This window comes from Tauraco erythrolophus, chromosome 2 (assembly GCF_009769465.1).
Source record: "Tauraco erythrolophus isolate bTauEry1 chromosome 2, bTauEry1.pri, whole genome shotgun sequence".
Classification (NCBI taxonomy): Eukaryota; Metazoa; Chordata; class Aves; order Musophagiformes; family Musophagidae; genus Tauraco; species Tauraco erythrolophus.
The window spans coordinates 118,627,973-118,649,467 of record NC_141466.1 but is presented as its reverse complement, the minus strand read 5'-3'; the positions used below and the strand labels follow the sequence as shown (position 1 = coordinate 118,649,467).

The 21,495-nt window shown below is 53.5% G+C and overlaps 1 protein-coding gene across 4 annotated transcripts; it reads right to left on the bottom strand.

Moving 5' to 3' along the window:
• Positions 1 to 390: 390 nt before the first annotated feature.
• RRBP1 (ribosome binding protein 1) lies at positions 391 to 20,670 on the bottom strand. 4 transcript variants are annotated; one of them, XM_086630467.1, is made up of 23 exons: positions 19,989 to 20,670; positions 16,155 to 16,303; positions 15,805 to 15,927; positions 14,730 to 14,882; positions 14,291 to 14,409; positions 13,353 to 13,506; positions 11,319 to 11,457; positions 10,428 to 10,615; positions 10,213 to 10,250; positions 8,951 to 9,041; positions 8,168 to 8,260; positions 7,694 to 7,786; positions 7,511 to 7,591; positions 7,322 to 7,411; positions 6,791 to 6,883; positions 5,175 to 5,246; positions 4,881 to 4,976; positions 4,350 to 4,433; positions 2,907 to 3,005; positions 1,967 to 2,050; positions 1,374 to 1,472; positions 701 to 844; positions 391 to 429 (listed from the first exon to the last, which is right to left on the bottom strand). In XM_086630467.1, the coding sequence occupies exons 1-23, from the start codon at positions 20,668 to 20,670 to the stop codon at positions 391 to 393; spliced, it is 3,003 nt and encodes a 1,000-aa protein (XP_086486593.1). The 4 variants fall into 4 exon arrangements, with proteins under 4 accessions (XP_086486593.1, XP_086486585.1, XP_009982658.2 ...); XM_086630459.1 differs by having other exon boundaries at positions 1,940 to 2,050; positions 2,913 to 3,005; XM_009984356.2 differs by having other exon boundaries at positions 2,913 to 3,005.
• Positions 20,671 to 21,495: the final 825 nt, after the last annotated feature.

Sequence of the window (21,495 nt, the reverse complement as noted above, 5' to 3'; positions counted from 1 at the left end):
TACTTTCACGCTTCTTTCACTCAAAAAAGAAAAAAAAAAAAAAAGAAAAAAAACAATTGCACCGGTTGATGTACAAACACAGTCTTCCCTTTTCACACATCCGTGGGTTCTGCCGCGACAGGAAGGTGAAGCCAGAGCGGCTCCCCGCGGCACAAACGGTCGTACAAAACAGTATGATGTTTTTCTTACAAATTTATGCCTGCAGCATTTACTGTTTGGGTTTTTTTTTGGGGGGTTTTGTATATTTTTTTAAAAAGTTTCAAAACTAGGTTTTGGGTCACTAATGGCTTGTATCTTTTATCTACAGTAAACTCAGCATATAATTTTATTTTTTAGGAATGTGTAAGGCATTTTGGTAAGTTGAACAGTAAGGTCTAGGTCACAGACTTGTCAAACTGAAGTCCCTTCCTTCGAACTGTCCTCTTCTCCCTGGAGAAGAGAAACAGAGGTGGGTTACTCAACTGGGTCTCAACCTTATTCTCAAGCATTTCACAGGTGGGCCAGGTCCTGCCTTCTAGGCAGGGAGAACTATGACCATGACCACCATCTCGTGTGGTCCCAGGGCTGCCCAAAAGCCACCTAGATGGTTTCTGGCAGCAAGTGCCACCTTGCCTCTGGTTTTAAACCGCTGCCTGACACACGCTTCCCCCTGGCCTCCGCTGGCATCAAGGGGAGGGATGGCTGTGGCTGCCACAAGTACCGTTTCGTGAAGCTGTTCTTTCAACTTCTTCACCGTTTCTCTCTCTTTGGCCAGTTGGTCCTGGGTAACCTTCAGTAGCTCCTGTAGTTTGGTTGCTGCCTGGCCCAGGTCCTTTGTTAATTTTTTTTCTTTTTCAAGTCTTTCCTACATGGGAGTAAAAAGAAGGCACCTGCCTGAGCCTCCCTTTGCCTTCTGGTGATCTTCCCCTCTCCAAAACACCTCGGGTCACCTCAGATCTGCACCAAGCCACCTTGGTGGCCACAGAGGAGCACCCAGCTCGCTCCTCATCAGAGGGATCAGGCATCAGCCCCCAGTGTACAGCTCACTCTGGCTCCCTGGAGGTGCCATGGGCTGAGACGGCCTCATGGGAGCAGAATGGTTGTGAAACAATATGTGATTCCAATATGTGAAAAGCTCAGCCTGTGAGAGCGTTTGCTCAGAGCATCACCCTTATCTCGGCCAACACGATGAAGTGGCTGTGACTTGCACCTGGCTGTCCTTCAGCCACGCTGGAGCTCACAGCCAGCCCTGAGAAGGGAGCTACCTGCAGAGGAACCATCTACTTTGCCCCACCACGCCCAAGAATGATAAATCCTGCCCTTAGTCTTGCTCAGACACAGCTTTTCCTGTCTTGGCCAAACACCAAGCACGAAGAGCAGAGCAGCCAAATCACCTTGAGATTCTGGGCTTCCTCGGTGTCTGAAGCTGCTGCGTTTTCAGCCAGTCTCAGCTTTTCCAGCTCTGCTTGCAACCTGCACGCCGAGCTCTGGGCCTGGAAGGGGGACACATACTCAGTAAGGACGGCAGCTAACAGCAGCAGGCACCTCCCGCATCCTGCCCCACACAGCCCCTGGTCCTTGGTGGGTCTGCCTCTGGTGAAGAGCCAGGTTGTACAGCCACTGTTGGGCAGCTGGATGCTAAACTCAACGGCATTGCTTTTGCTGATCCAGCTTCCACCGGGAAGATGATGTTTCTCGTCAGAAGCAGCACGAAAACCAGCTAAGCCCCTAACCCTTAAGGGAAAGAGCTGGCAAAAACCATGGGCGGATTGGGAGAGGGGCAATTCGAGGGGCCAGCAGTGCCACGTGGCTTTAGCTGCTGCAAGAAGTTCTTCAGATGTGTGAAGGAATGTGGTGATGTCTGAGATGCAGACAGGGATAGGAAAAACCTTCAGATTAATCCTTCAAATTAATTCTTGGGCTTCAGCAGCAGCCAAGAACCCATAAAGGCTTTGCAAACCCTTGCATCCTCCTTGCCCGCACCCACCTCCTCCAGCTCCAGCGCCAGCTTTTGCCGCAGCACTTGCTCCTTCTCCACCAGCATTTCGTTTTGCTCCAGCTGGGTTTTCAACTGCATTGAGAAAAGGGGAAATACCCAGAAAGGAAATAAAAAAAAAAAAAGACCCAAGAGATGAGCTAGTGGGAATGTCACCAAGAAAGCTGGGCTAGACAGAAGAAATGAAAACTGAAGCTTTCCCCAGGGCACCGAAGGGCAATAGGTACCAGCATCCCTTCTCCGCACAAAAGCCCAGAGGATGCCAATGGTGAGCCCCGGGGCTTCGCTTTGCATTGCCACATTTTGCCGGCTCCTCAGGCAGTACCAGCTGGGACTCTGGACAAGAGGCACCCCATAGTGAAGGATGTGCCTGGCAGGTCCCTGTGCCTGGGAGGAGGCTCCACACTTAACAGGATTAAAGGAGAGAGACAGAGCCCAGCTCGTGGCAGCACCACCACTGCTGCTGGTAATGCCCTCAGCCCGGCTCCAGCAAGATTTACGGAGCATCTGTAATCCTAATCCCTGCCGGCTGGGAAGGGATCCCAGCACAGCTCTGTCGGGGTGTCCCCTTCCTTTGAGGAGATCCAAGCTCCGAACCCAACGGGGCATCGCTGTGTGGCAGTGCTGGCCAAGGGTTTGTGGCATCCCCTGCCTGCCTCCCCCAAAACCCTGCCAGCCTGATGCCGTGATGGAGGGTTCCCGAGGGGAAAAGCCTGGCGAAAGCCAGCTGGCGACATGTTCCCAGCAGGAACAGGACGCATAGTTGAAGGGACAGGGAGGCTGGCTCCCCCCAACACACAGGACGGGAGACGACACAGCCACAACAGCCCTGAGAAAAGCCACATGCAGTTCTCCATGCGGTTAGAGACGGCGAGACAGGACAAGGGACATGGTTAAGGGTCAGCACCTCCATGGGCAGCGTTCTCAGCACCCTAACCTTGAGGGGCACAGGCTTGCTTGGGTCAGCTTGTAACCCCACTATTTCTCCATCCTGAACATGGCTCTTCATCTCACTCAACTGCTGCCTGACCTGAAAAGAGGACCAGCAAGCCTGGCTCAGTTACATGTCCCCGCGCCGCAGCCATTACAAGACCCACAAGGACCTACAGATAAAGTTCACCAGCTTTTTTGCTTGCACACTAGCTGAAATGTTTGGAAAACCACCTCAGTTTCTGCTAGACCCAGGACGGTGGTACCTAACCCGGGCACCTTGAGGCACGATAGCTCCCAGGGGTGCAGAGCACATCCCCGCACCTTGTCTGCTTCTCTCTGATCACTTGGCATCTTGGTTCATAGCCGCTGCTGAGGGCTTGCACTAACACAGTTGAGATGTTAAATAAAGCCATCGAGGCAGAGTGGCAGGTCTCATTTTACCATCGATGACAGCTGGGATGGCTGGGAAGGCAGTTACCTGAACACCACCACCCCTCCCCGATTAACCCACCACCACCACTCCATCTACCAGAGCTCCATCCTGCATTGCAGCAGCCCCGGCAGTCAAGCTGCAAGCGAACAACGTGCCTTGGCCAGAAGAAATGAATGGTTGCTGGGTGAACACAAACGTGTTCCACACTCACAACTGTCTGCCCTTCTAATGAGATTAAGGCTAATGATGACCCAACACCACGCTCCCTCAAGGGCGAGGGGCTGCATCAGCTCACTGAGTGAGCTGGATGGTCGCAGTTGCAGGCTGGGAAGAGTCATGGCATCCAAGGGAAACCGTACTCCCGCTTGCTCTGCTCTGAGTGGCTCCGCAAGCCAGCGGTACCGCCAAGAATGTTAAAAACAATCTCCTGGGCCTCTCACAATCGAATTATGGATTTAAAAACAAAAGCCCTCATGGTTTTGGCAGGTCTGTTAGCTCTCCTGGCCCCATATCCCAGTCCTCTCCCCAACTTACTTGCAGAAACCTAGCCCCATCCTTCAGCTCCCTGAGTGACCTGACACATGGGCTATAGAGCCTCAGTCCTTCCATCCAGAGGTGGATGGATGGAAGGATGGATGGATGCTTAAGGCACCCAAACCCCTGCCCCAGGGGGGTGTTGGGCTAACCAGCGTCCAGTGGTGAGGCAGATGGGTTTTTCTGCTACAAACCAGCTTGTGTGAGACTTGTTGCTCTCCTTTCCTTCCTTCCCACCGCCATCACGGGAGGAAAGGCAGGCCAATAAAAATCTCCTCCTGACTCTCAAACATCCCCTCTGAAAGCCGGATCAGTCCAGTGCCCAGCAGCACCAGGTGTCCCCGTGTGCTGGCTGTGTCTTCCTCCCCTCCCCAAACCCGCAGGGAGGACGCCAGGCCCACAGCTGGGTTTGCAAGCCAGCCCTGGGCAGAGCAGCCAGGTCCCAGCAGGGCAGCTCCAGGGGTGTCCCCTTACCAGGGCCAGCTCCTCACTCTGCTTCCGTGTTTCAGTCTTTGCTGCCTCCAGCTGCTCCTGGGACTCTGACAAGAGCTGCCTCAACTGTTGAGGAGGAACAGAAAGGAAACAAAAAGTCCATTTATGCACTCAATTTTGGAGCCCTTTGGCCTAAGGAAGCATTTTTATGATGCAATGTCTTCTCAAATGGGCCATGATGGCATCACTTGCTACCCTGCCTGCTGATGCCGGCTCAGAGAGAGACGGCTGCAAGAGAGCTCTGTCTCACCTGAGCCACAGAAATCTTCCAGGCCACCGAAGAGCAGTGGACAGCATCTCCACACAGATCTCCCTTACCCATTGCCTTGCCAATGGATCTCCTGACTTTAGGTGTCTACAACCCAGGCCAGAGCAAACACCTCCATCTGTTTTCTCTGACTTTGCAAAGCTGCAGAACCCCGGGGCACTCCCCAAATCCCCAAAATGCGGATGGGTGGTGAGTCAGGCTTAGGAGAAAGAAGCATTTAAGAACGTAACGGCTGCCACGCTTACAACTTCAACTTCTTTTGTGTAGTTTTGGCGTTCAGAGCTGGCTGTCTCCAAGTGATTTTCCAGTTGTGTTTCCAGAAGAGAGGTGTATTCCTTTAGCTGGTTTAAAAGGGAGGAAAGCAGGAGGGTGTTGATTGTTTGAGGTCCAACACATTCCAAACATCCCATGGTCCAAGCCTGCCCTCCCCAGGGCAAGTCAGGAGATGAGACCTGACTCAACCCATGCACAGGATGCATCCATCTGGCCAGGAGGCCCAGCAGCACCTATGCCTCCTCCCATGCCCAAAAAAATCTTACCTGATCCGTGCTCTGCAGATCTGCTTTCAACTTCCCCACCATGTCTTCAAGGGATTTCAGCTGGAGTTGTGACTAAGCCAGAAAGGATCAGAGAAGGTCAGTGAACGGCATCTCATGTGGACACTGAGCATCTTTTCATTCAATGAAAAACTGGCCAGTGTTTCACTCCCAGCTCTCCCACTTTATCCCATACCCAAGCACGGAAGAGACCTGACACCAAAGTGGAGCTCCACAGTCTGCAGGGCAGGAGTTCCTCCTCCCAGGGAGGACAAGTCCAACAAGCCCAGGCCATAAATCATGGTGCAAGGTAACAGCTTTTGCCTGCAGGTCTCCAGCTGGCTGCAGTCAGCTTTCAACACCCGAGAAACTGGCACCAGACTCGGTGCAAGTTTCCTACTGAAAGCACTTTTGGTTTGGAAGCAGCAAGGTAGACTTTCCAATGAGGTGTCACGGGCTTTGACCGTGAGAGAAGAGAAGTCAAGCTATTCAAAAAAGCACAGGGTTTGCATTTAAACCTGGCTTGATCTTTCAAGAGGACTTCACAGTTCACGGAATTTTTTGGAAAGGAGGAATTCACCTCTTCTCCACAAAGAGGCAGGACTGCTCTGGGATCTGCCCTAGCTACCAGACGTTCATCCCATCACGCACACCCTGCTGCCAGCACACACCAGTGGCCACGTCATCCCCATGCAATCCTACACCAGCCCTCAGCAGCACTGGCGCTGCAGAAGCCAGGGACGGGCTGAGAAACCAAAGATCTCTTGTACAAGAGCTCCCTCACCTCCTTACAGCCCCAGTTAACTTCAAAACCCCATGTAATGGATGGGGAGCAGCCAGATCATGGAAAGTAGTTTCATCTCAGTTCTGTGTTCAAGAGGGAGGAGATAACTCGAGTCCACTTTGCAGAAAAGGCACGGCCAGCCAAGTTCTCCTAGACTCCAGCTAAGTCACAGAAGCTCACGAAACAGGCTCCCCCCAGAATCCTGGGCAACAACGTCTTTCTGGCAGCTGCCAGCTGGCTTTTTAACTAGTAAGAGTGGTATACCCAGAGCTAGACAGATGGCTGGGCCCAAAACTACGCGTGGTACGTGGCTTGGACCTCAGCTCCTTTCTGAAGGCTCAACCAATGCCAAGGTCAACCTGGGTTTTGAGAGCAAGCCAAGTTCTTCTGAAAATGGAAGGCCAAGAGCACAGCACGTGCTCTCCTCCTGTCAAGCCAGCACCCATCAGGAAGGCTCAGTCCAATTTCCAAGTATCAGAGCTTGCATTTCTGAAGTGGTGACATGGTTTCTCAACTAGCATGCCTGAACCGGGGAGCTGCAACCATTCCTCCAGCTCCACTGGCAGGCTCTAGACACACACCAGGTGGGGAGGTGGGATCTAGGACGAGAGAGACTTAGCTCCTACGTGAGGTGGGCTTCTTGTCTGCTGGTTTAGTGACAGGAGCAGTGGATTTGGAGAGAAGAGGAAGTCCCCACGTGTCAACGAGTTCAAGGCTGGCACACCAGTTAGGGTCACAATCCAATCTATAGCCAACAGCCCCTCTGCTCCTGTAACTCCAGTTCTGTAAGCCTTTGCACACAAGCGACAAACTCACATGTGCCCCAAACACACACCTTTTGGAGTTCTTCTTCAGACGCCGTGAGCTTTGCTTTCCACACCTGCTCCTCCTCCTCCACGCTCTTCTGCAGGTCTCGCAGCATCCCCTCCTGTTGGCAAAGCCTCAACTGAGCCCTAATGTCCTTCGGCCCTCTTGAGCTGAGTCAGGGCTGGAAGCCCTGGTGTACTCAACGCCTCTCCGATGATTTGGGCCAAAGCACGGGTGACAGAATTAGGTGCCCCGGGTGGGCCCAGGGACTGCTGGTTCCCAGGCTGACTCAACCATCCTGCTCATCAGAGCCCTTGCTGTGCCACATTCCATCACTGACAGCAAGGTTTCCAACACAATTAGGCTGAAGAAGAGCTTTAGAAATTCACCTTTCTCCACCTCCTCTGTCTCACTGGCAAATAACCTTCTACACAGCAGCCCTTCAACATACTGTGCAATGCCCACCATGAGCCTACGGGCTGCCTGGGCTGCCAGAAGACCTCTCACAATTATGTATTTCTAGTGGAAGACCAATGCAGCACCAACGGCTACAACTCACCGTCTCTGCAAGAATAGTTCTGTACTGCTCGCATTCTGCTTGTAAAGTGCTTTGCACCTCCTCTGCCTCTTTTAATTTAAGTGCTGAATCCTGAAAGGAGAGGGAAGGGATGGAGGGAGAGGTGAGGAGAAGAAATGAGCGACCCTCAGGCACTCCCTCGCCGCTCCGCTTTCCAGCCCCTTCGCTTACCAGCGCCTCTGTCGTAACCGTGTGCTGCTTTAGCACATCCACGGTCTTCTCCTTAAACTCTTGTAGCCACGCGTCATAATCCTGAGTTTGAAAAAAGAGGGCAAGGAAGAAAAAGGACACTTAGATGTCTGTCCTCTCCGCACGGCGGAGGCTCTGCAGGGGTCTGAGAAAGCCCGTGCCCACCTGCTGCAAGGACATGGTGACCCCGGGGAGGGCAGAGAGCAGCGTCTGCTTGGTTCGCGTCTGGAGCGCGTCCAGCTGTCGGGCCAGCTCCTCCTGTAAGAGAGACAAACCGGCATGGGATGGAGGTCTCAGGTGCTGATCAGGCTGGCCAGGCTGTCAATATTGGTCCTGCTTTCCTGTGCCTACAGCAGGGAGCCAGCACGGAGAGAGCAGCCAACAGAGAAAACTGCTGCCACTGAGAACCACCAAAACAGCCCTCCTGGGTCACCCACCCTCCCAGTTCCCTGACTGTGACTTACACTGTGGATACATGGCCTTCAAGATGAACTTTGGAGAAGCTGGCAGGAGGACTGGGCCAGCATTGCTCCTAAAAGGAGGCAGGCAACCCAGGGCAAGCACCTCTGGTGGCTCGGGGAGGCTGAATGTTCCCTGTACAACACCAGCATCACTGCTAGAAAGAAACGCCTGGCTCACCTTTGCTTTTGTTGCAGCAAGTAGTTTCTCCTCGCACGCCTTCTCCACCGTGGTCAACGTTTCCATCGCTTTCCAGTTCTTCTCGCAAAGGTCCTGCCAAGATCACACACACAGGGCAATAAGCCGCACATCACACCGAAGGCTACCAGGATGCTTGTTGGCACAGTGGAAGATGTCAAAGCCTCCACTCAGGAAAACAGGCAGCTGCCCGTAGGTTTTGTCAAGGGTCTTCCACCCCACTGCACCCCTTTCCACTCCATCCTGGCATTGGCCTAACGCACCGTGTCCTTAGGGGAGCAGAGCAGAGCTGGATGGAGGGCAGGAGCCCCAAAAGCAGCCCTCAAGATGCCTAGAGCTGCCTGGAGAGGACACAGGTCAGGTGGAGGGCTGCAAGGTTGCCTCCACACAACTGATACCACCTTGTAGTAGAGAGATAAGGAGCAGAGAAGCAATGAGGTGTGAGGGACCTCTGCTCAGGGGTTGTTTTGACCCTGCTTACCAGATCCTAAACATCCTAGGAGTAAAGGGGACAGACACCTCCACCCAGGCAGCCCATCTCTTGCTGCAGCCCATCAGCTCAAGTTGCACAGCCTGCCAGGGGAAATCCTGCTCTCCGGCAGACGAGGCAATGCCTCCAGTGCTCCACAGGGCTGGAAGCGTCTCTGGCCACACCACAGAGCCACTGGTGGCTGACTATGATGGGCTCTCACTCAAACCCCAGATCTGGGTTTTGGAGGAAAAAAAATGTGAGCAGCAAAAGCTGAGCCCGGTTCACTCACGTACATTGTTTTTCGTCTTCTGTTGCTCTACCACCTCTCGCAGCTCTGTGGCTTCCCTTTCCAAGGACAAGAGCTGGTCCGTCTGCTCCTGGAGCCTAGAAGGGCAGGATGCAGGAGTGAGTCTCAGCATCTACCTCCCTCCGGGGCAGTGAGCTCCCGAGATGGGAACCGCAGCCCTTCCTATCCCTGTCTGCTCCGGGATCTACACACAGCGAGAGGAAGAGGGAGCAGGACTGAAAGTGACAATAGTGGGATCTAGCTTTCTGCTGGTTTTCAGCAATAACAAGCAAGCGAGTAGCTGGCTGGCTGTACACCCAGGACAAGAGGAAGAAGTAACCAGATCCAAAGGCCAGAAATTCCGGCTTACACAACTGGGACTGCTCCCACACTCCTGTCCACGGCTAATTAGCCTGAGATAGCCCACAGCTCTTCATTTGAAAGCACCATCCTACTAGCTTGCCTAGCCATAAATCAAGGCTACTGACTAGACACCCGAGAGCCTGTAGCTTCCCTCCACACCCTCAGATCCACCCTCTGCCCTGAAGGGAGCCTCAGCTTGAGCAGACCAAGGAAGGTTCAGGTCCTTGACAAGAACCACCCAACTGTCTTGAGGCCCCAGGACAACTGAAAAGCTGCCCTCCTTTAGAGGAATGTTGGATGCTCGCTGGCAGTGGGGGCAACTGAGAAATCCTCCCACTGTGCAGAGCCTGAGCCTTCTTGGAGGTGCCCAACACACGGACAAGGGGCAACAGGCACGAGTCGTGACATGGGAAACTCCCACTGAATGCCAGGAAACCTTTCTGCACCAGTGGGGAAGAGGCTGTCAGCATTGGAACAGGGATCCAGAGAGATGGTGAACCTCCATCCTTGGAGATACCTGAAAACATCCCCAAAAAGCCTGCTCTGGTTGGCCCACCTTTGAGCACGGGCTTCAATCAGAGGCATCCCACCCCCGCACCGGCACCAACACCATCAGAACCTCCTGCTCTGCAGGACCAGTCAGCCTCCGTGTGCCTGACAGCAATTAAAGTCTCACTTCAGAACGGACTGGCTGTTATTTGGGGCCAGCACTGGAGCCAATTAATATTTTAAATAGTTGCACTGGCCAGGATTGACCTCATCTTCCCAGCTTCACAGTCCCAAAACCTGCCTAAGAGAATGAGCAGGAAGTCCTCGCCCACAGGGCTCAGCACTCCAAAGAAGCCTGGGACACAAGGACAGCAAGGCAAAGGTGCCGTAGCAGCCTCTGTGTGCACCTAGACCCACCTTGACCGCAGCTGCTTCATTTCTGCTTCATTGGCTGCCTGGAAGAGAGAAAGCACTTTCACTGACCTGTCCCAGGCATGTGATGCAGGTCAGCCCTTTCTGTGGTATCCCAGAGCAAAGATAACACAGGCACCATGTTAACACAGCACAAAACCACTTGCTCGAGTGCTGCAGCCCCATCTCCTCCTTCCACCCCAATTAAACGAGCGCTTGACCTGCAAGTTTCTGTCTTTTTCTGCCTCTCTCATTTGGCCTGCCTCCAGCAGAGCTTCAATGGATTTGATCCTCTCCAGCAGCTTCATGTTCTCTGAGCTGGCGTCCTGCAGCCTCCCCTTCACGTTGTCCAGCTCCAGCAACTTACTTTTAACCTCCGCTTCGGAGCTCAGCAGCTTGGCCTGCAGTTCTGTCGGAGGAAGGGATGAGAAACACAGTAAGTGCAAATAAATTTGGAGACTTCTCACCCTGCCTTCCCCAAGCAGAACCCTTGGGCAAAGAAGTCTTGGCCGTGGATGCTTTCAGGAGGCACAGAAAGGGCAGGAAGGGAGAGGTGGAATCCTGGGAGAGGACCACGGACCAGTCCTGCATCTTGCTCACACTGACATCAGGCAGTCCAATTCAACCCCAGAACCACATGTCCTGCCCGACCAGCCCCACTAAGCATGCCACCCTAAAAGCTCCAAGTTGGCCCAACAGCTCTCCCTGTGCTGATCATAGAATCATAGCATGGTTTGGGTTGGAAGAGACCTCAAAGATCATCTAGTTCCAACCCCCCTGCCATGGGCAGGGACACCTTCCACTAGATCAGGTTGCTCAAAGCCTCATCCAACCTGGCCTTGAACACCTCCAGGGATAGGGCAGCCACAACTTCTCTGCGAAACCTGTTCCAGTGCCTCAGCACCCTCACAGTGAAGAATTTCTTCCTTAGATCTAGTCCAAATCTCCCCCCTCTTTCAGTTTAAAGCCATTGCCCCTTGTCCTATCACTACACGCCCTTGTCAAAAGCCCCTCTCCAGCTTTCTTGTAGAACACCTTTAGGTACTGGAAGGCTGCTAGAAGATCTGATGTATAAGATACACATACAAGATACGCTGATCTGAGGTCCTCACCAGCAATGCTCTGCTGCTGTCCTTTGGCCTTTTCTGTGTCTGCTAACAGGCTTTTGTAGCTGGTCTGGGTTTTGCGGAGCTCGTCGCTGACTTCGTCCAGCCTCTTCTGCAGCGCTGCCTCCACCTCCCTTTGGGAAGCCTGCACAGCAGGAAGAGAAGGCTTTCTGTAGCATGCCAGGCACCCCTGCAGAGCTCCATGTGTCGCATAATGTTATTTTTAAGCTGTGATTTGAGGGGGGATTTAAGTCATCCTTCCCCCATGCTCCCCCTGTGCATGAAGCATCTCACCTTGCACTCGTGTTTCATTGTTTGCCAGCCCTGACGTGGGAAGCAGACAACACCCCAGTGTCTCAGTTCTGGGCCAAGACCATGGCCGTCCTCCCCTCCAGAGAGCTAAGCTCTGAAAAACCTCTTAAAGCCCTGCTCCTAATGCACAGCCTCAGCCCAGCGGAGAGAGGTACTGCCACGGTGCTCCGCAGGACGGAGACACCCAGCCATGTGTTTCCACACGCAGAGGAATTTTCTGTGTGGTTTGGGCCAGGGAAGACTTTTATTTTTTCCATCTTAGAAAGCAGCGAGGAAGAGGCCTGGCCAAGGCAGGGGCTTCAAGGTGGAAGGCTGAGGAGGAGGACGAGGAGCGTGCTGCAAAACCGACAGCTCTATGGTACATGTTGCACCCTTGCAGATGGAAAGACGTTGTTTTGCATGGAGGGGACAGAAGAAGGTGAATCAGCAGCCCGGTCTCTGTTTGAATGATGCTTCCAGAACTGCTGAAAAAGCAGGACTTCTCTCTGTTTTTTGAGGATTTATATCTTCTGTTTTTTGAAGATTCATATCCTCTGATCATTGCTCCAGGTGTTACTATGGAGCATGTTCTTCCTAGCACTTTAAATACATCACTGGCTTTAAAGTCTACCAGCTAGTACAATTTATTTAATTAGCATCAAGGCATGCAGCAAGCTGACAGCCCTGGAGAAGTTCTCCTAAAAGCAGGCCTAGGAGAGAGTGTTTTGAGCCAGGAAGGCAGCTTTTGCCTTCATGCTGTCTGCGTGCCCACATCACCTGCCTTGCTCCTCACCTGCGAAAGCAACAGGGGCCAAAACCAGCCCACCCAAAGGAGACCTGCATCCTTTGGCACCCAAAAAAATTAAGAGCAAGGATATCAAACGCCCCTTGCTCTAGGAGTACCTCTACGAAACCACTTTAGTGAGCCCAGATAAAGGTCTCCACCACCACATCCCCTTCATGGAGAGGCCAGAGCAATTCAGAGACCGCAGCATGTGCAGGAGGGAAACATCACATGCCTCCCCTTGTCTGCCAACCCTGGGTGAAAGAACTGCAAGTTCCTGGGTCAGGGGCACGGCCAGGCTCAATGCTCCCAGCAGGAGCACTGCCACCCCCCGAGAAGATGCTCTTCCCTTCGTGTATACAGCCTGCCTGCCGCCAACGTGCTCAGAGGCTGCCTCTACTTGAGAAGTGTCCTTCACACCCAAAAAACCCCAGAACCAGCCACACCCCTGGTGACAAAAAAAAAGCCACAAGCTCTACATCCTGTGCCAAGGAGGGAGAGCAACAGGGTTAAAACCAGCTGAGTCGAGAGCACGCACCCACGTCCACGTGAGCCCAGACTGGGGGGAGCCAGCGGCTTTCCTCTCCTGCCTCAGGGTACCAGCCAGCAGTGTGCACCATCTAGGCTTCACCCCGCACACCTTCACACCAGGCTCGTGAGCTTCACAGGTGAGCCAGAACGGCTTCAACCAGGACATTGTGCTCCCTGGGCTTTGCTGGTGATGCTGCACAAAGGGCGCGCTGCATAGAATAATAGAACGGTTTGGGCTGGAAGGATCCTAAAGAACACCTAGTTCCAACCCCCCTGCCACAGGCATATGACAAACTAACCGCACGGAGGCAATTAAGAGGTCTGCAAGGCAGCTTGCTTTCCAACTATGGATGCTCATCCCCCTCCAAGCTCCTCCCATGGCCGAGTCCACAGACCCCGTTCGATTTGGCCACCTGCCCCATCGACTGCCTGACCTGCAGCTGCTCGATCTGCTTCTCGGAGGCAGCCGCTTTGATCTCCCAGCTCTTCTTCTGCTGCTCCTCCTGCTGCAGCACCTCTGATTTCTCAGACAGCTCCTTCATCAGCTTGGTGCACTCCTGCCGTAACTTGGCCAGCTCGGCGTTTTGCCTGTGCCGACAGAAGCAGGGTTATTTTAGCCCAAAGGCCAGTCGAGCATCTCTGATGTTACCTAAGCGGGGAGCACATCCTCCCGCCGGCCCGATACAGGGCTTGAAACACCTCCGGTTCTAGAACACGCCTGGTCCTTCAGGGAGGGGGTGGAAAGAGCTGACAAAATCACTTTTCAAAAGCCGCGTTTCCATCGCAGGAAACTTTCCTTTTGCATGAAGTAGAGGACATGGGGATCTGTGTTCCCAGACACAAGAGGAAGTGCTCTAAGCAGCTGGAGTCGGGTCTGCAATTATTCTACCACTGTTAATCACCAGCCATTTCAGACTTTTTACAAAAAGGAGCGGGAAATTCTTTCCCCTAGCTCCTATTTGTTCTGCATGCGCTGGGCAGGCCTCGCATCTCTGCAGCATCGCTCCCATCAGAGAGCTCCCGTCATTTCTCCTGAAGTTTGAGAGTACAAGCTCCCCTAAGGGGGGGAGGTGCCACGGCACCTTCTGGTCCCTTGTCTCCCCACTCCCCTGCTTGTTGGCTCTAGCATCAGCACAGGTGATCCCAAAACAGAGAGGGCTTCCTCTGCCCTTCCACTTGGGAAGAACATCCTTGCTTCCCCTGCCAGCCTCTCAAAAGCCATTTGGCAAGCTCTTCCTCACTCCCTCCTCCACCCAGTTAGGGTGTCTGTAGAAGCACCTTCAAGAAAGGGGGTGGCCAAGCCCAACGGACAGCCAACCCCCAGAGTTTGCCAGAGGGCAGCCCCGGGCTCTGTCTCCCACCCCAGCCTTACTTGCTCTCCGTCTGGCTGGTGGCCTGGTTGAGGGCGTCCCTCAGGATGGAGTTCTCCTGCTGCAAGCGAGCCAGCTGCGTGTTGGGTCCATTCTCCAGCTGCTCCTGCAGGGTCCGGATCTAGAGGAGCCCAACAGGGGTTAATGCTGCCACTGCCGGCCCCTTTAATCTCCCTGTGAAGCCCACACGATGAGCAAGAGGGACTGGTGACACTGTCTACTGATGCTGACAGCCCCCAGCGGTGCAACATCCCACAAGGATGCTCCCAAGTGCCTCTTCTCCCTCAAGCACTGTGGTCCAGGAGCATCACGGGGTCTCCCCACTCCCCAAGGCTCTGGTCCCCTTGCACATCTCGGTTTTCTCCAAAAGATCATGCATCTGCCACCAAAAGCCACCCGGCAGCCAGAGAACAAAGCTGCGGAGCATGGCATGGGGCTCACCTTGCCCTGGAGCTGCTGTGTTTCGCTGACATGGTCCTGGTAGCTGGCCTGCATGCGCGCCTGCACCGCCGCGATCTCCCGCTCGCGGGCGAGCAGCTGCTCCTTCAGCTTGCTCTCCACAGCCACCGCCTTGGCCCGCTCGGCTGCCAGTTCCTTCAAGGAGAGAATCCACTCGTTTAGTCCCCAGCGTGTGTTTCCCCACTTTAGGGGGGGATGCAAAACCAGTGGCCTCCTAGCCCAGAAGACTTCAAAAAGCCAAAAGCTGCCCGCGAGCCCAGCTACGCCGTTCAGCTCTTACATTTCCTCCTGCATTTTGTTTTGGGCTCTGTGGCCACTGGATGCCACTGTTGTTCCACATTGGGCCAGCTAAGAGAAAGGAGTAAGACAGCCTGGAATTTCGCCCCCTGCCCGCCCATCAGGATCAATAACATCACACAAAGCTTGGGGCAAAGCAGGAAAATTGAAAAAAATTAAAAAAAAAATAAACACCCTCCAGCCCTGGGCCGAGGCAGGGATGCTCCGTTGGCCGGCTGGGTGATGCCATGCCACTGGCCGGTGCAGTCTGTGCCAATGGCCAGGATCGCTGCTGCCAGGTCCTGCTGGGTGCAAGGCAGGAGGTGCTCAGCCCAGCGTGGCAGGGGTCTGTTCCAACTTCAGCACCCAAAAAGAGGTGGAGGTGGGGGTCTGAGCCAGGGAAGGGGGTGTAAACAGGATCAGGCTCCTTAAAAAGGGACTGATCAGCTCCTTCTCAGCTCAGAGGATGTGGGCAGAGACAAAAAGGGATTTATTTTCCTCCCTAGAGCAGCACAAAGCTGCAATCTCTTACAGGAAGGGCCCTTCCCTGCTTCTCCTGTGGCTACTCTGCAGCTCTTTGGGCTGGTGACTCCCTGGGCAGGATCAGGTCTGTGAGAGGAGGTCAGGTTTCCAGGGGGAAACAGCAAACAGGTGAAGGGCTGAGAGAGCCCCTGGGCTTCACCTCCAAGGGGATGAGATGTGAGGAGCAGGAGGCACATGGGGGTGACCATGACACTCAGAGCCCACGCCAAGGATGCCGGGAGCACCGTGCGGCACTTACCTTGCTCAACTCCCGCAGCTTGTTTTTGGCAGCAGCCGCGTCCTCCTGCTCGGCGGTGAGCTGCTTCTCCTTCTCTTCCAGCTGGCGTTTCAGTACAGCAACCGGGTCGCCCTTCTGCGTGGCCTGCCAGCACAGGGTGGCACATCAGTGGGCACTGCCACCTCCAGACCCATCCCCTCCACCCCACATGTGTGGGATCCTGCCCTCTGCTCCAGGAGAAGATTCAGCTCCAGTCTCCAAGACTGAACCTCGGGGCCAGCCTGCCCGAAAACAGGGTGCCTTCCCTCCCCTCCACACCTCCCGCAGGTCAGCAGAGCCCTGGTGGTGGGTGGCCGCGCCGGCAGCCCTACCGTGTGCCAGGTGTCCTGGACAATGCCCGCTTTCTCCGTCAGGATCTCGATGAGCTGCTGGGCCTCCCCCTCGCTGAACACCATGCTGCTGACAGTGGACATGAGCGTCTTGTAGGGCAGGTAGAGTGGCCCGTCTGAGTCCACGGGTGCTAGGGATGACAGAGGAGGGGTTGGGACTGCTCAAGTCCATCATCTCAGTTGGCTTCAACCCCATAATTGCCATTTCAAACCAGCATCCATTCAGATTTCCACATTCAAGTTTGATACCTCTCTAATTGAAAACAACATGAGAAGTGCTGGAGACAACACTCACCACACACATGTGCTTCTGGAGCCAGCTGTCACCTCTGCCTGACTCTACTACTGGTTCCACCACCCTGCCACCATCCTCCATCAAACTTAGTAATTCCCAGCGGGAACTGGGAATGCTTTGCCAATTCCAGGGAGCAGAGACATGTTGGGCATCAGAAGCTGGACCGTACCGCGCTGCAACCTTGCTGGGGGACATCACCCCACGCAGCGGTGCCAGTGATGCAGAGCGCAGCGAGGTCATCTTCCACCTTTCACCAGGCAGGTTTGTTCCGGCTCTTTGCTAAGGGAACGACACAATTCCAACCCTTCCCCTACCCCTCTCCTAACCCAAGAAAGCCAAGGGTCATCAGGGACCATGATGCTGTTGTAGGACCACAGTACACATGGTCATGATGGACAGAGGGTGGAGGGCAGTGCACAGTATCTATATGAGCTCCCGCACAGTATCTCCGGTCCAGTGGGCTTATTTTCCTAAAAAATCCCAGAAGAAAAAGGAGTTTGGACTCCAGCAGCTCCAGAGCCTCTAAAGCCATTAACACCAGGGTCTTTTAAATGCAGAGCTCAGATCATCCAAGCAGCAAGGTCAGAGAAGAAGGAGGAGGAGGTGCTGCAGGCATTGGAGCAGAGATTCCCCTGTAGCCCCTGGAACAGAGCCCATGCTGGAACAGGTTCATCCTGAAGGACTGCAACCCATAGAAGGCCCCACACTGGAGCAGGGGAAAGGTGTGAGGAGAAAGGAGCAGCAGAGAGGAGCTGTTACGGACTGACCACAGCCCCCATCTCCCTGCACTGCTCATAGAGGGGAGGAAGAGAAGACAGGAGGGAAGGAGTGAAGTTGAGCCTGGGAAGAAGGGCAAGGGGGGAAGGTGTTTTAATTTTATCTCTGTTTCTCATCTATTTTAATTGGAAAAAAAATAAATTAGTTTTCCCCAAGTCAAGCCTATTTTGCCTGGGATAGTAATCGTTAAGTAATCACCCTGTCTCTAACTTGACCCATGAGCTTTCTCATCTTATTTTCTCCCCCATCCTGTTGAGGAGAGGGAGAGCAGCTGGGTGGGCACCTAGCAGCCAGCCATGGTCAACCCACCGCAGCAACAGAGCAGAGCCTGGGACCACCTAGCACCTCCAGCACACACTGTTTGCTCCTGGCTTCTGGTAGATCCATTTGGGATGGCAGCACTAAGCCCTGGCAGCAGCAGAGTCCATCTCACCAGCACCAGCCACTTCCCAGCAGCGCAGCCACGGCAGCTCCACCACCTTGTGCAACCAGGGCCCAACAGCTTGGCTCACACTTTACTCATTCTGGCAACTGCAGGGATGCAAGACAGCACATCGCATCCCCTGGCCCGGCCCTGCCAGGCAAAGGGACCCACCAAAGGAAATTTTCCCCTTCTCCCAGCAGTGTTGCGCAAGCGAGCCTTGCACAACGCGGCACAGCGCAAACCCCACCTTGCAGCTGGCAAAGGGAGCTGGGGCACCCTGCCCAGCCGCGGCGAAAGGAAGTCTAGACTGCCGCCGAGACCATCTGCAGAGTCAGAAACCTTGTGCCTCGTCAAGGAAAGCAGCAAAACCAGAAGCAGCCACACGGCAGAGCTGCCGTGGGAAAGCACGGCGGGGACAAGGGGTCTGAAGAGCCGCTTCTCCATCCCAAGGAGACACGGGAAAGACAGAGGGCTCCTGCGTGCAGCCCCACACCCGTCAGGCTGCAACCCAGATCGGGTACCTGCAAGGGCTTCATGGCAGCACGGCTGCTGCTGTCACAGCTAATGACCTGGGATCTGAGTACACGCTAACCACTTGCAAGCGACTTTTTGCGCGATGCAGGACGCTAAAAACGAACCACATGAGAAAAAATACCCCAAGCCGCTCTTGTCAGGTTTGTCATCTGCTTCCATGCTAAGCACGTGTCTTTGAGCACCCCGTTTTTTATCTGCCATGCGATAATTTGTTGCTTCTGCCTCTAAGGAGAGATCACAGCCACCAAAAGGCTGCCCACAACACCTTGGTCAAATTGCAGCCAGCTTCGTGGTGCAAATACTGCCGAGAGCTTTCCTCTGAAAAATCCCATGGGAGCACCTAAGGCACCACTCTTGGCTTTTAAGGCATGCAGGATCATGCCCAAAGGAATGGATGTTCAGAGAAGCCAAAGAAACACTCCAACTTAAGAAGTGATAAGAGTTCATCTCCCATCCACGTTGCCTCAGCTGTTACAGCTTGGATTTGAGGCTGTGTTTTTCAGTGTTACAGAAGTGCATCCCTGGTGCCCCAGCCACCTCCAGCTTCCCCCACACCATTGCTGCAACACTCCAGTAGCAGCTGCTCAAACCACTACAAACCTCATCACTATGTGGAGATGGCCTTTAGTAAAATCCTGTCCTCAGAGGAGCAGATACAAGGGTTTTAACCCAACTTTGGAGATCAGCCGCTACAAAACGTTCTGTTTTGTAGCAGGTCCTCTTCCAAAACATGGGTGTGGAAACACAGCAACTTAGGTTTGCATGTCCTGGAGAAGGATAGCAAGTAGAGGCGTCTTTTTGTTTGGTTGGGTTTTTCTTTGTAGATAAAGATGTGCAGCACATCACATCTTCGAGAACACCTGAGAGATTTCTCTCATGTGTAAATATGAAACACTTCTAGAGGTCCGAATGCACTCACATTTTTAGTGCCTTTAATTATCAATTAACCAAAAACAAAGCCCAAAATTCAAGTTGGTGCAATAAGAGGCAAGAATCCACTAGAGAGCTGTTTCTCCCCTCCCTACACCTATTTACACCCTGGAGAGTTGAGGACCACCTTCATTAATCTCTTCCATCTCTGAGTCAATCAAGTGAGGTGTGAATGATGACAGGCAAGTTTTCCCTTCCCTGTGACATATCCAAAGTCACTTCCTTCTAACTATCCTATGATCAATCCCCTGCACTATGAAAAACTTCAATCCTCTCTCCTCCTCTCCCTCCTCTTCACCTCCACTGAACCAGGAGGAAACTCTAGTAGTGACCCACCTCCCCGTAGAAGACGAGTAGTAAAGCTCCTGTGTGCTTTTAATAATCAGGGGTGGAGGGGGAAAACACATCATCTTGGCTTTCCACCCAGATGTCCAGCACTTTGGCAGCCACACCCTCTCCCAGGACAGGTACATGCACCTCATTCTCAGTGTGGAGATCAGCAAATCCAAGAGGAACCTGTAACTCTCCAACATCTGTGTGCTGGACCAAGGAGCTAAGCACCAAGCAGGGGTATCTGATGCAGGAGGTGACACAGAGTGAAAATAAGTCAATAAACTCTTGACTTCAACTCTACTTCCTCCCAGAAAGAACTACAGTCCAGCACAGGCTTTTTGAACCCACCTTCCCTTCAGCACACATGGTCCATTTCACCTGATGCAGCCTTTCTACAGCTGCCCTGTTTCCAACACTGAAGAAGAACGAAGAGATCTCAGAATGAGATAGCTCTGTTTTAACAGCACCAGGATGCCCTGCTGGCTTACTCCATAGGGATAGATGCAGAGGAATTTGGCCTTACCTGGCTCACTCTTCTTCTTGGACGCAGGCTTCTTCTTGACAGGTCCATCTTGTTTCTGCTCCTCCCGGGTTGGAAGAGCATGGGTTTTCTTGATGGCAATGGAGCTGACGACTGGAGCGCTTTGCTGCGTGCCAACCGGTAGCACGGCCACAACAGGCACCTCCTTAGGGGTCACCTCCAAGACGGGAGAACTTTTGGGCACACTGACAGGAGGTGAAGCCAATGCAGGGCTAGGAGCAGGCTCTACCTTTGCCACCTTCTTCTCCTTCTTCCTCTTCTCCTTAGGTGATGGAGCAGATTTCCCCTTTTCCTGGGGGGCCACTGACACTGCTGCAATTGGAGACTCAACAGTTACAGGCTCAGGCACCACAGCAGGCTCAAGAACCACATCCTTTGGAGAGTCTGTCACTTCCTGAGACAGCTGCTGCTCTGGGATCTTTCCATTAGGTTTCTCTTCCTTTTTCTTTGCTTTTCCTTTTTTCTCAACAGGTTTCTCTTTCTTCTTTTTCTCTATTTTCTGCTGTTGGGTCTTCTCAAGCTCTTTGCGTTGCTTGGCCAAGGCTTCCTCGTAAGATGTCTCCTTCATGGAAAACGTGGACACCAGGAAGATCCCGATGGCTGATATCACCATGAAACCTCCAAAGACCATCACACCCACCATCTGAGGGTCATACACATCCATCCTGACTTATTCTTCTGCACCTGCAAGACAGCAGAACAACGGTTAGTGGGAGGAAAAAACGAAGACGCAACAGCCTCTCTGAGCAGGGAGCTTCATATGGACATTTGTGTCTCTAAATGGCTTCGTGCACTGAAAAGACAAACGCTCAAGATCCACGCATCCCTGCTAAAGGCCATCTGCCTACACACCCCCAAGTCTGTGCTCCTCCGCTATGTTGCCTATGCATAGTGGTCCGGTCATACTGCAGCGACCAACTTCGCTGCCTGTAGCAATCTCCAGGAGAACCAAAGGAGGGGAAGAACAAAAACAGGATGCAAGCAGAGACAGTCATGACCCCATTACATGGGCTCAGATACCTATTACATGCCCAATGGGATGGTTTTGCATGACCCTTGCATGATCCTGCGACCCTGTGGCAGTAGGAGAGCCCCTTCTCAGACTGTTTGATGCAGGTTAGCCAAGATCTGGGCTCTCCCTGGAGCACCTGGCCTTTTCATTGCACCCAGACGAATGTCCAGGTCTCAACTTTGGAATAAAACATCCCCCTGGAAGGAGAAAGCAAGCACAGAAGAACTTTCCCCAGTTTTGCAGCAGCGCTGGCCTTCTCCCTTTGCCACCTGCACCCTGCAGCACCGCTGGCTCCTGCCCAGCCCAGCGAGGAGGACGCGTGGTGATCGCATCCGGCAGGGTAGCTGCTCCCAGGGACAAGAAACAACCCAGCCACAACGCTGCACGCAGAGAGACCGCACAGGGAACCAAGTCACGACCATTTCCTTGAGATGCAAATACCAACAGAAGTCATACGTTCAAGCTAAAAAAAACACC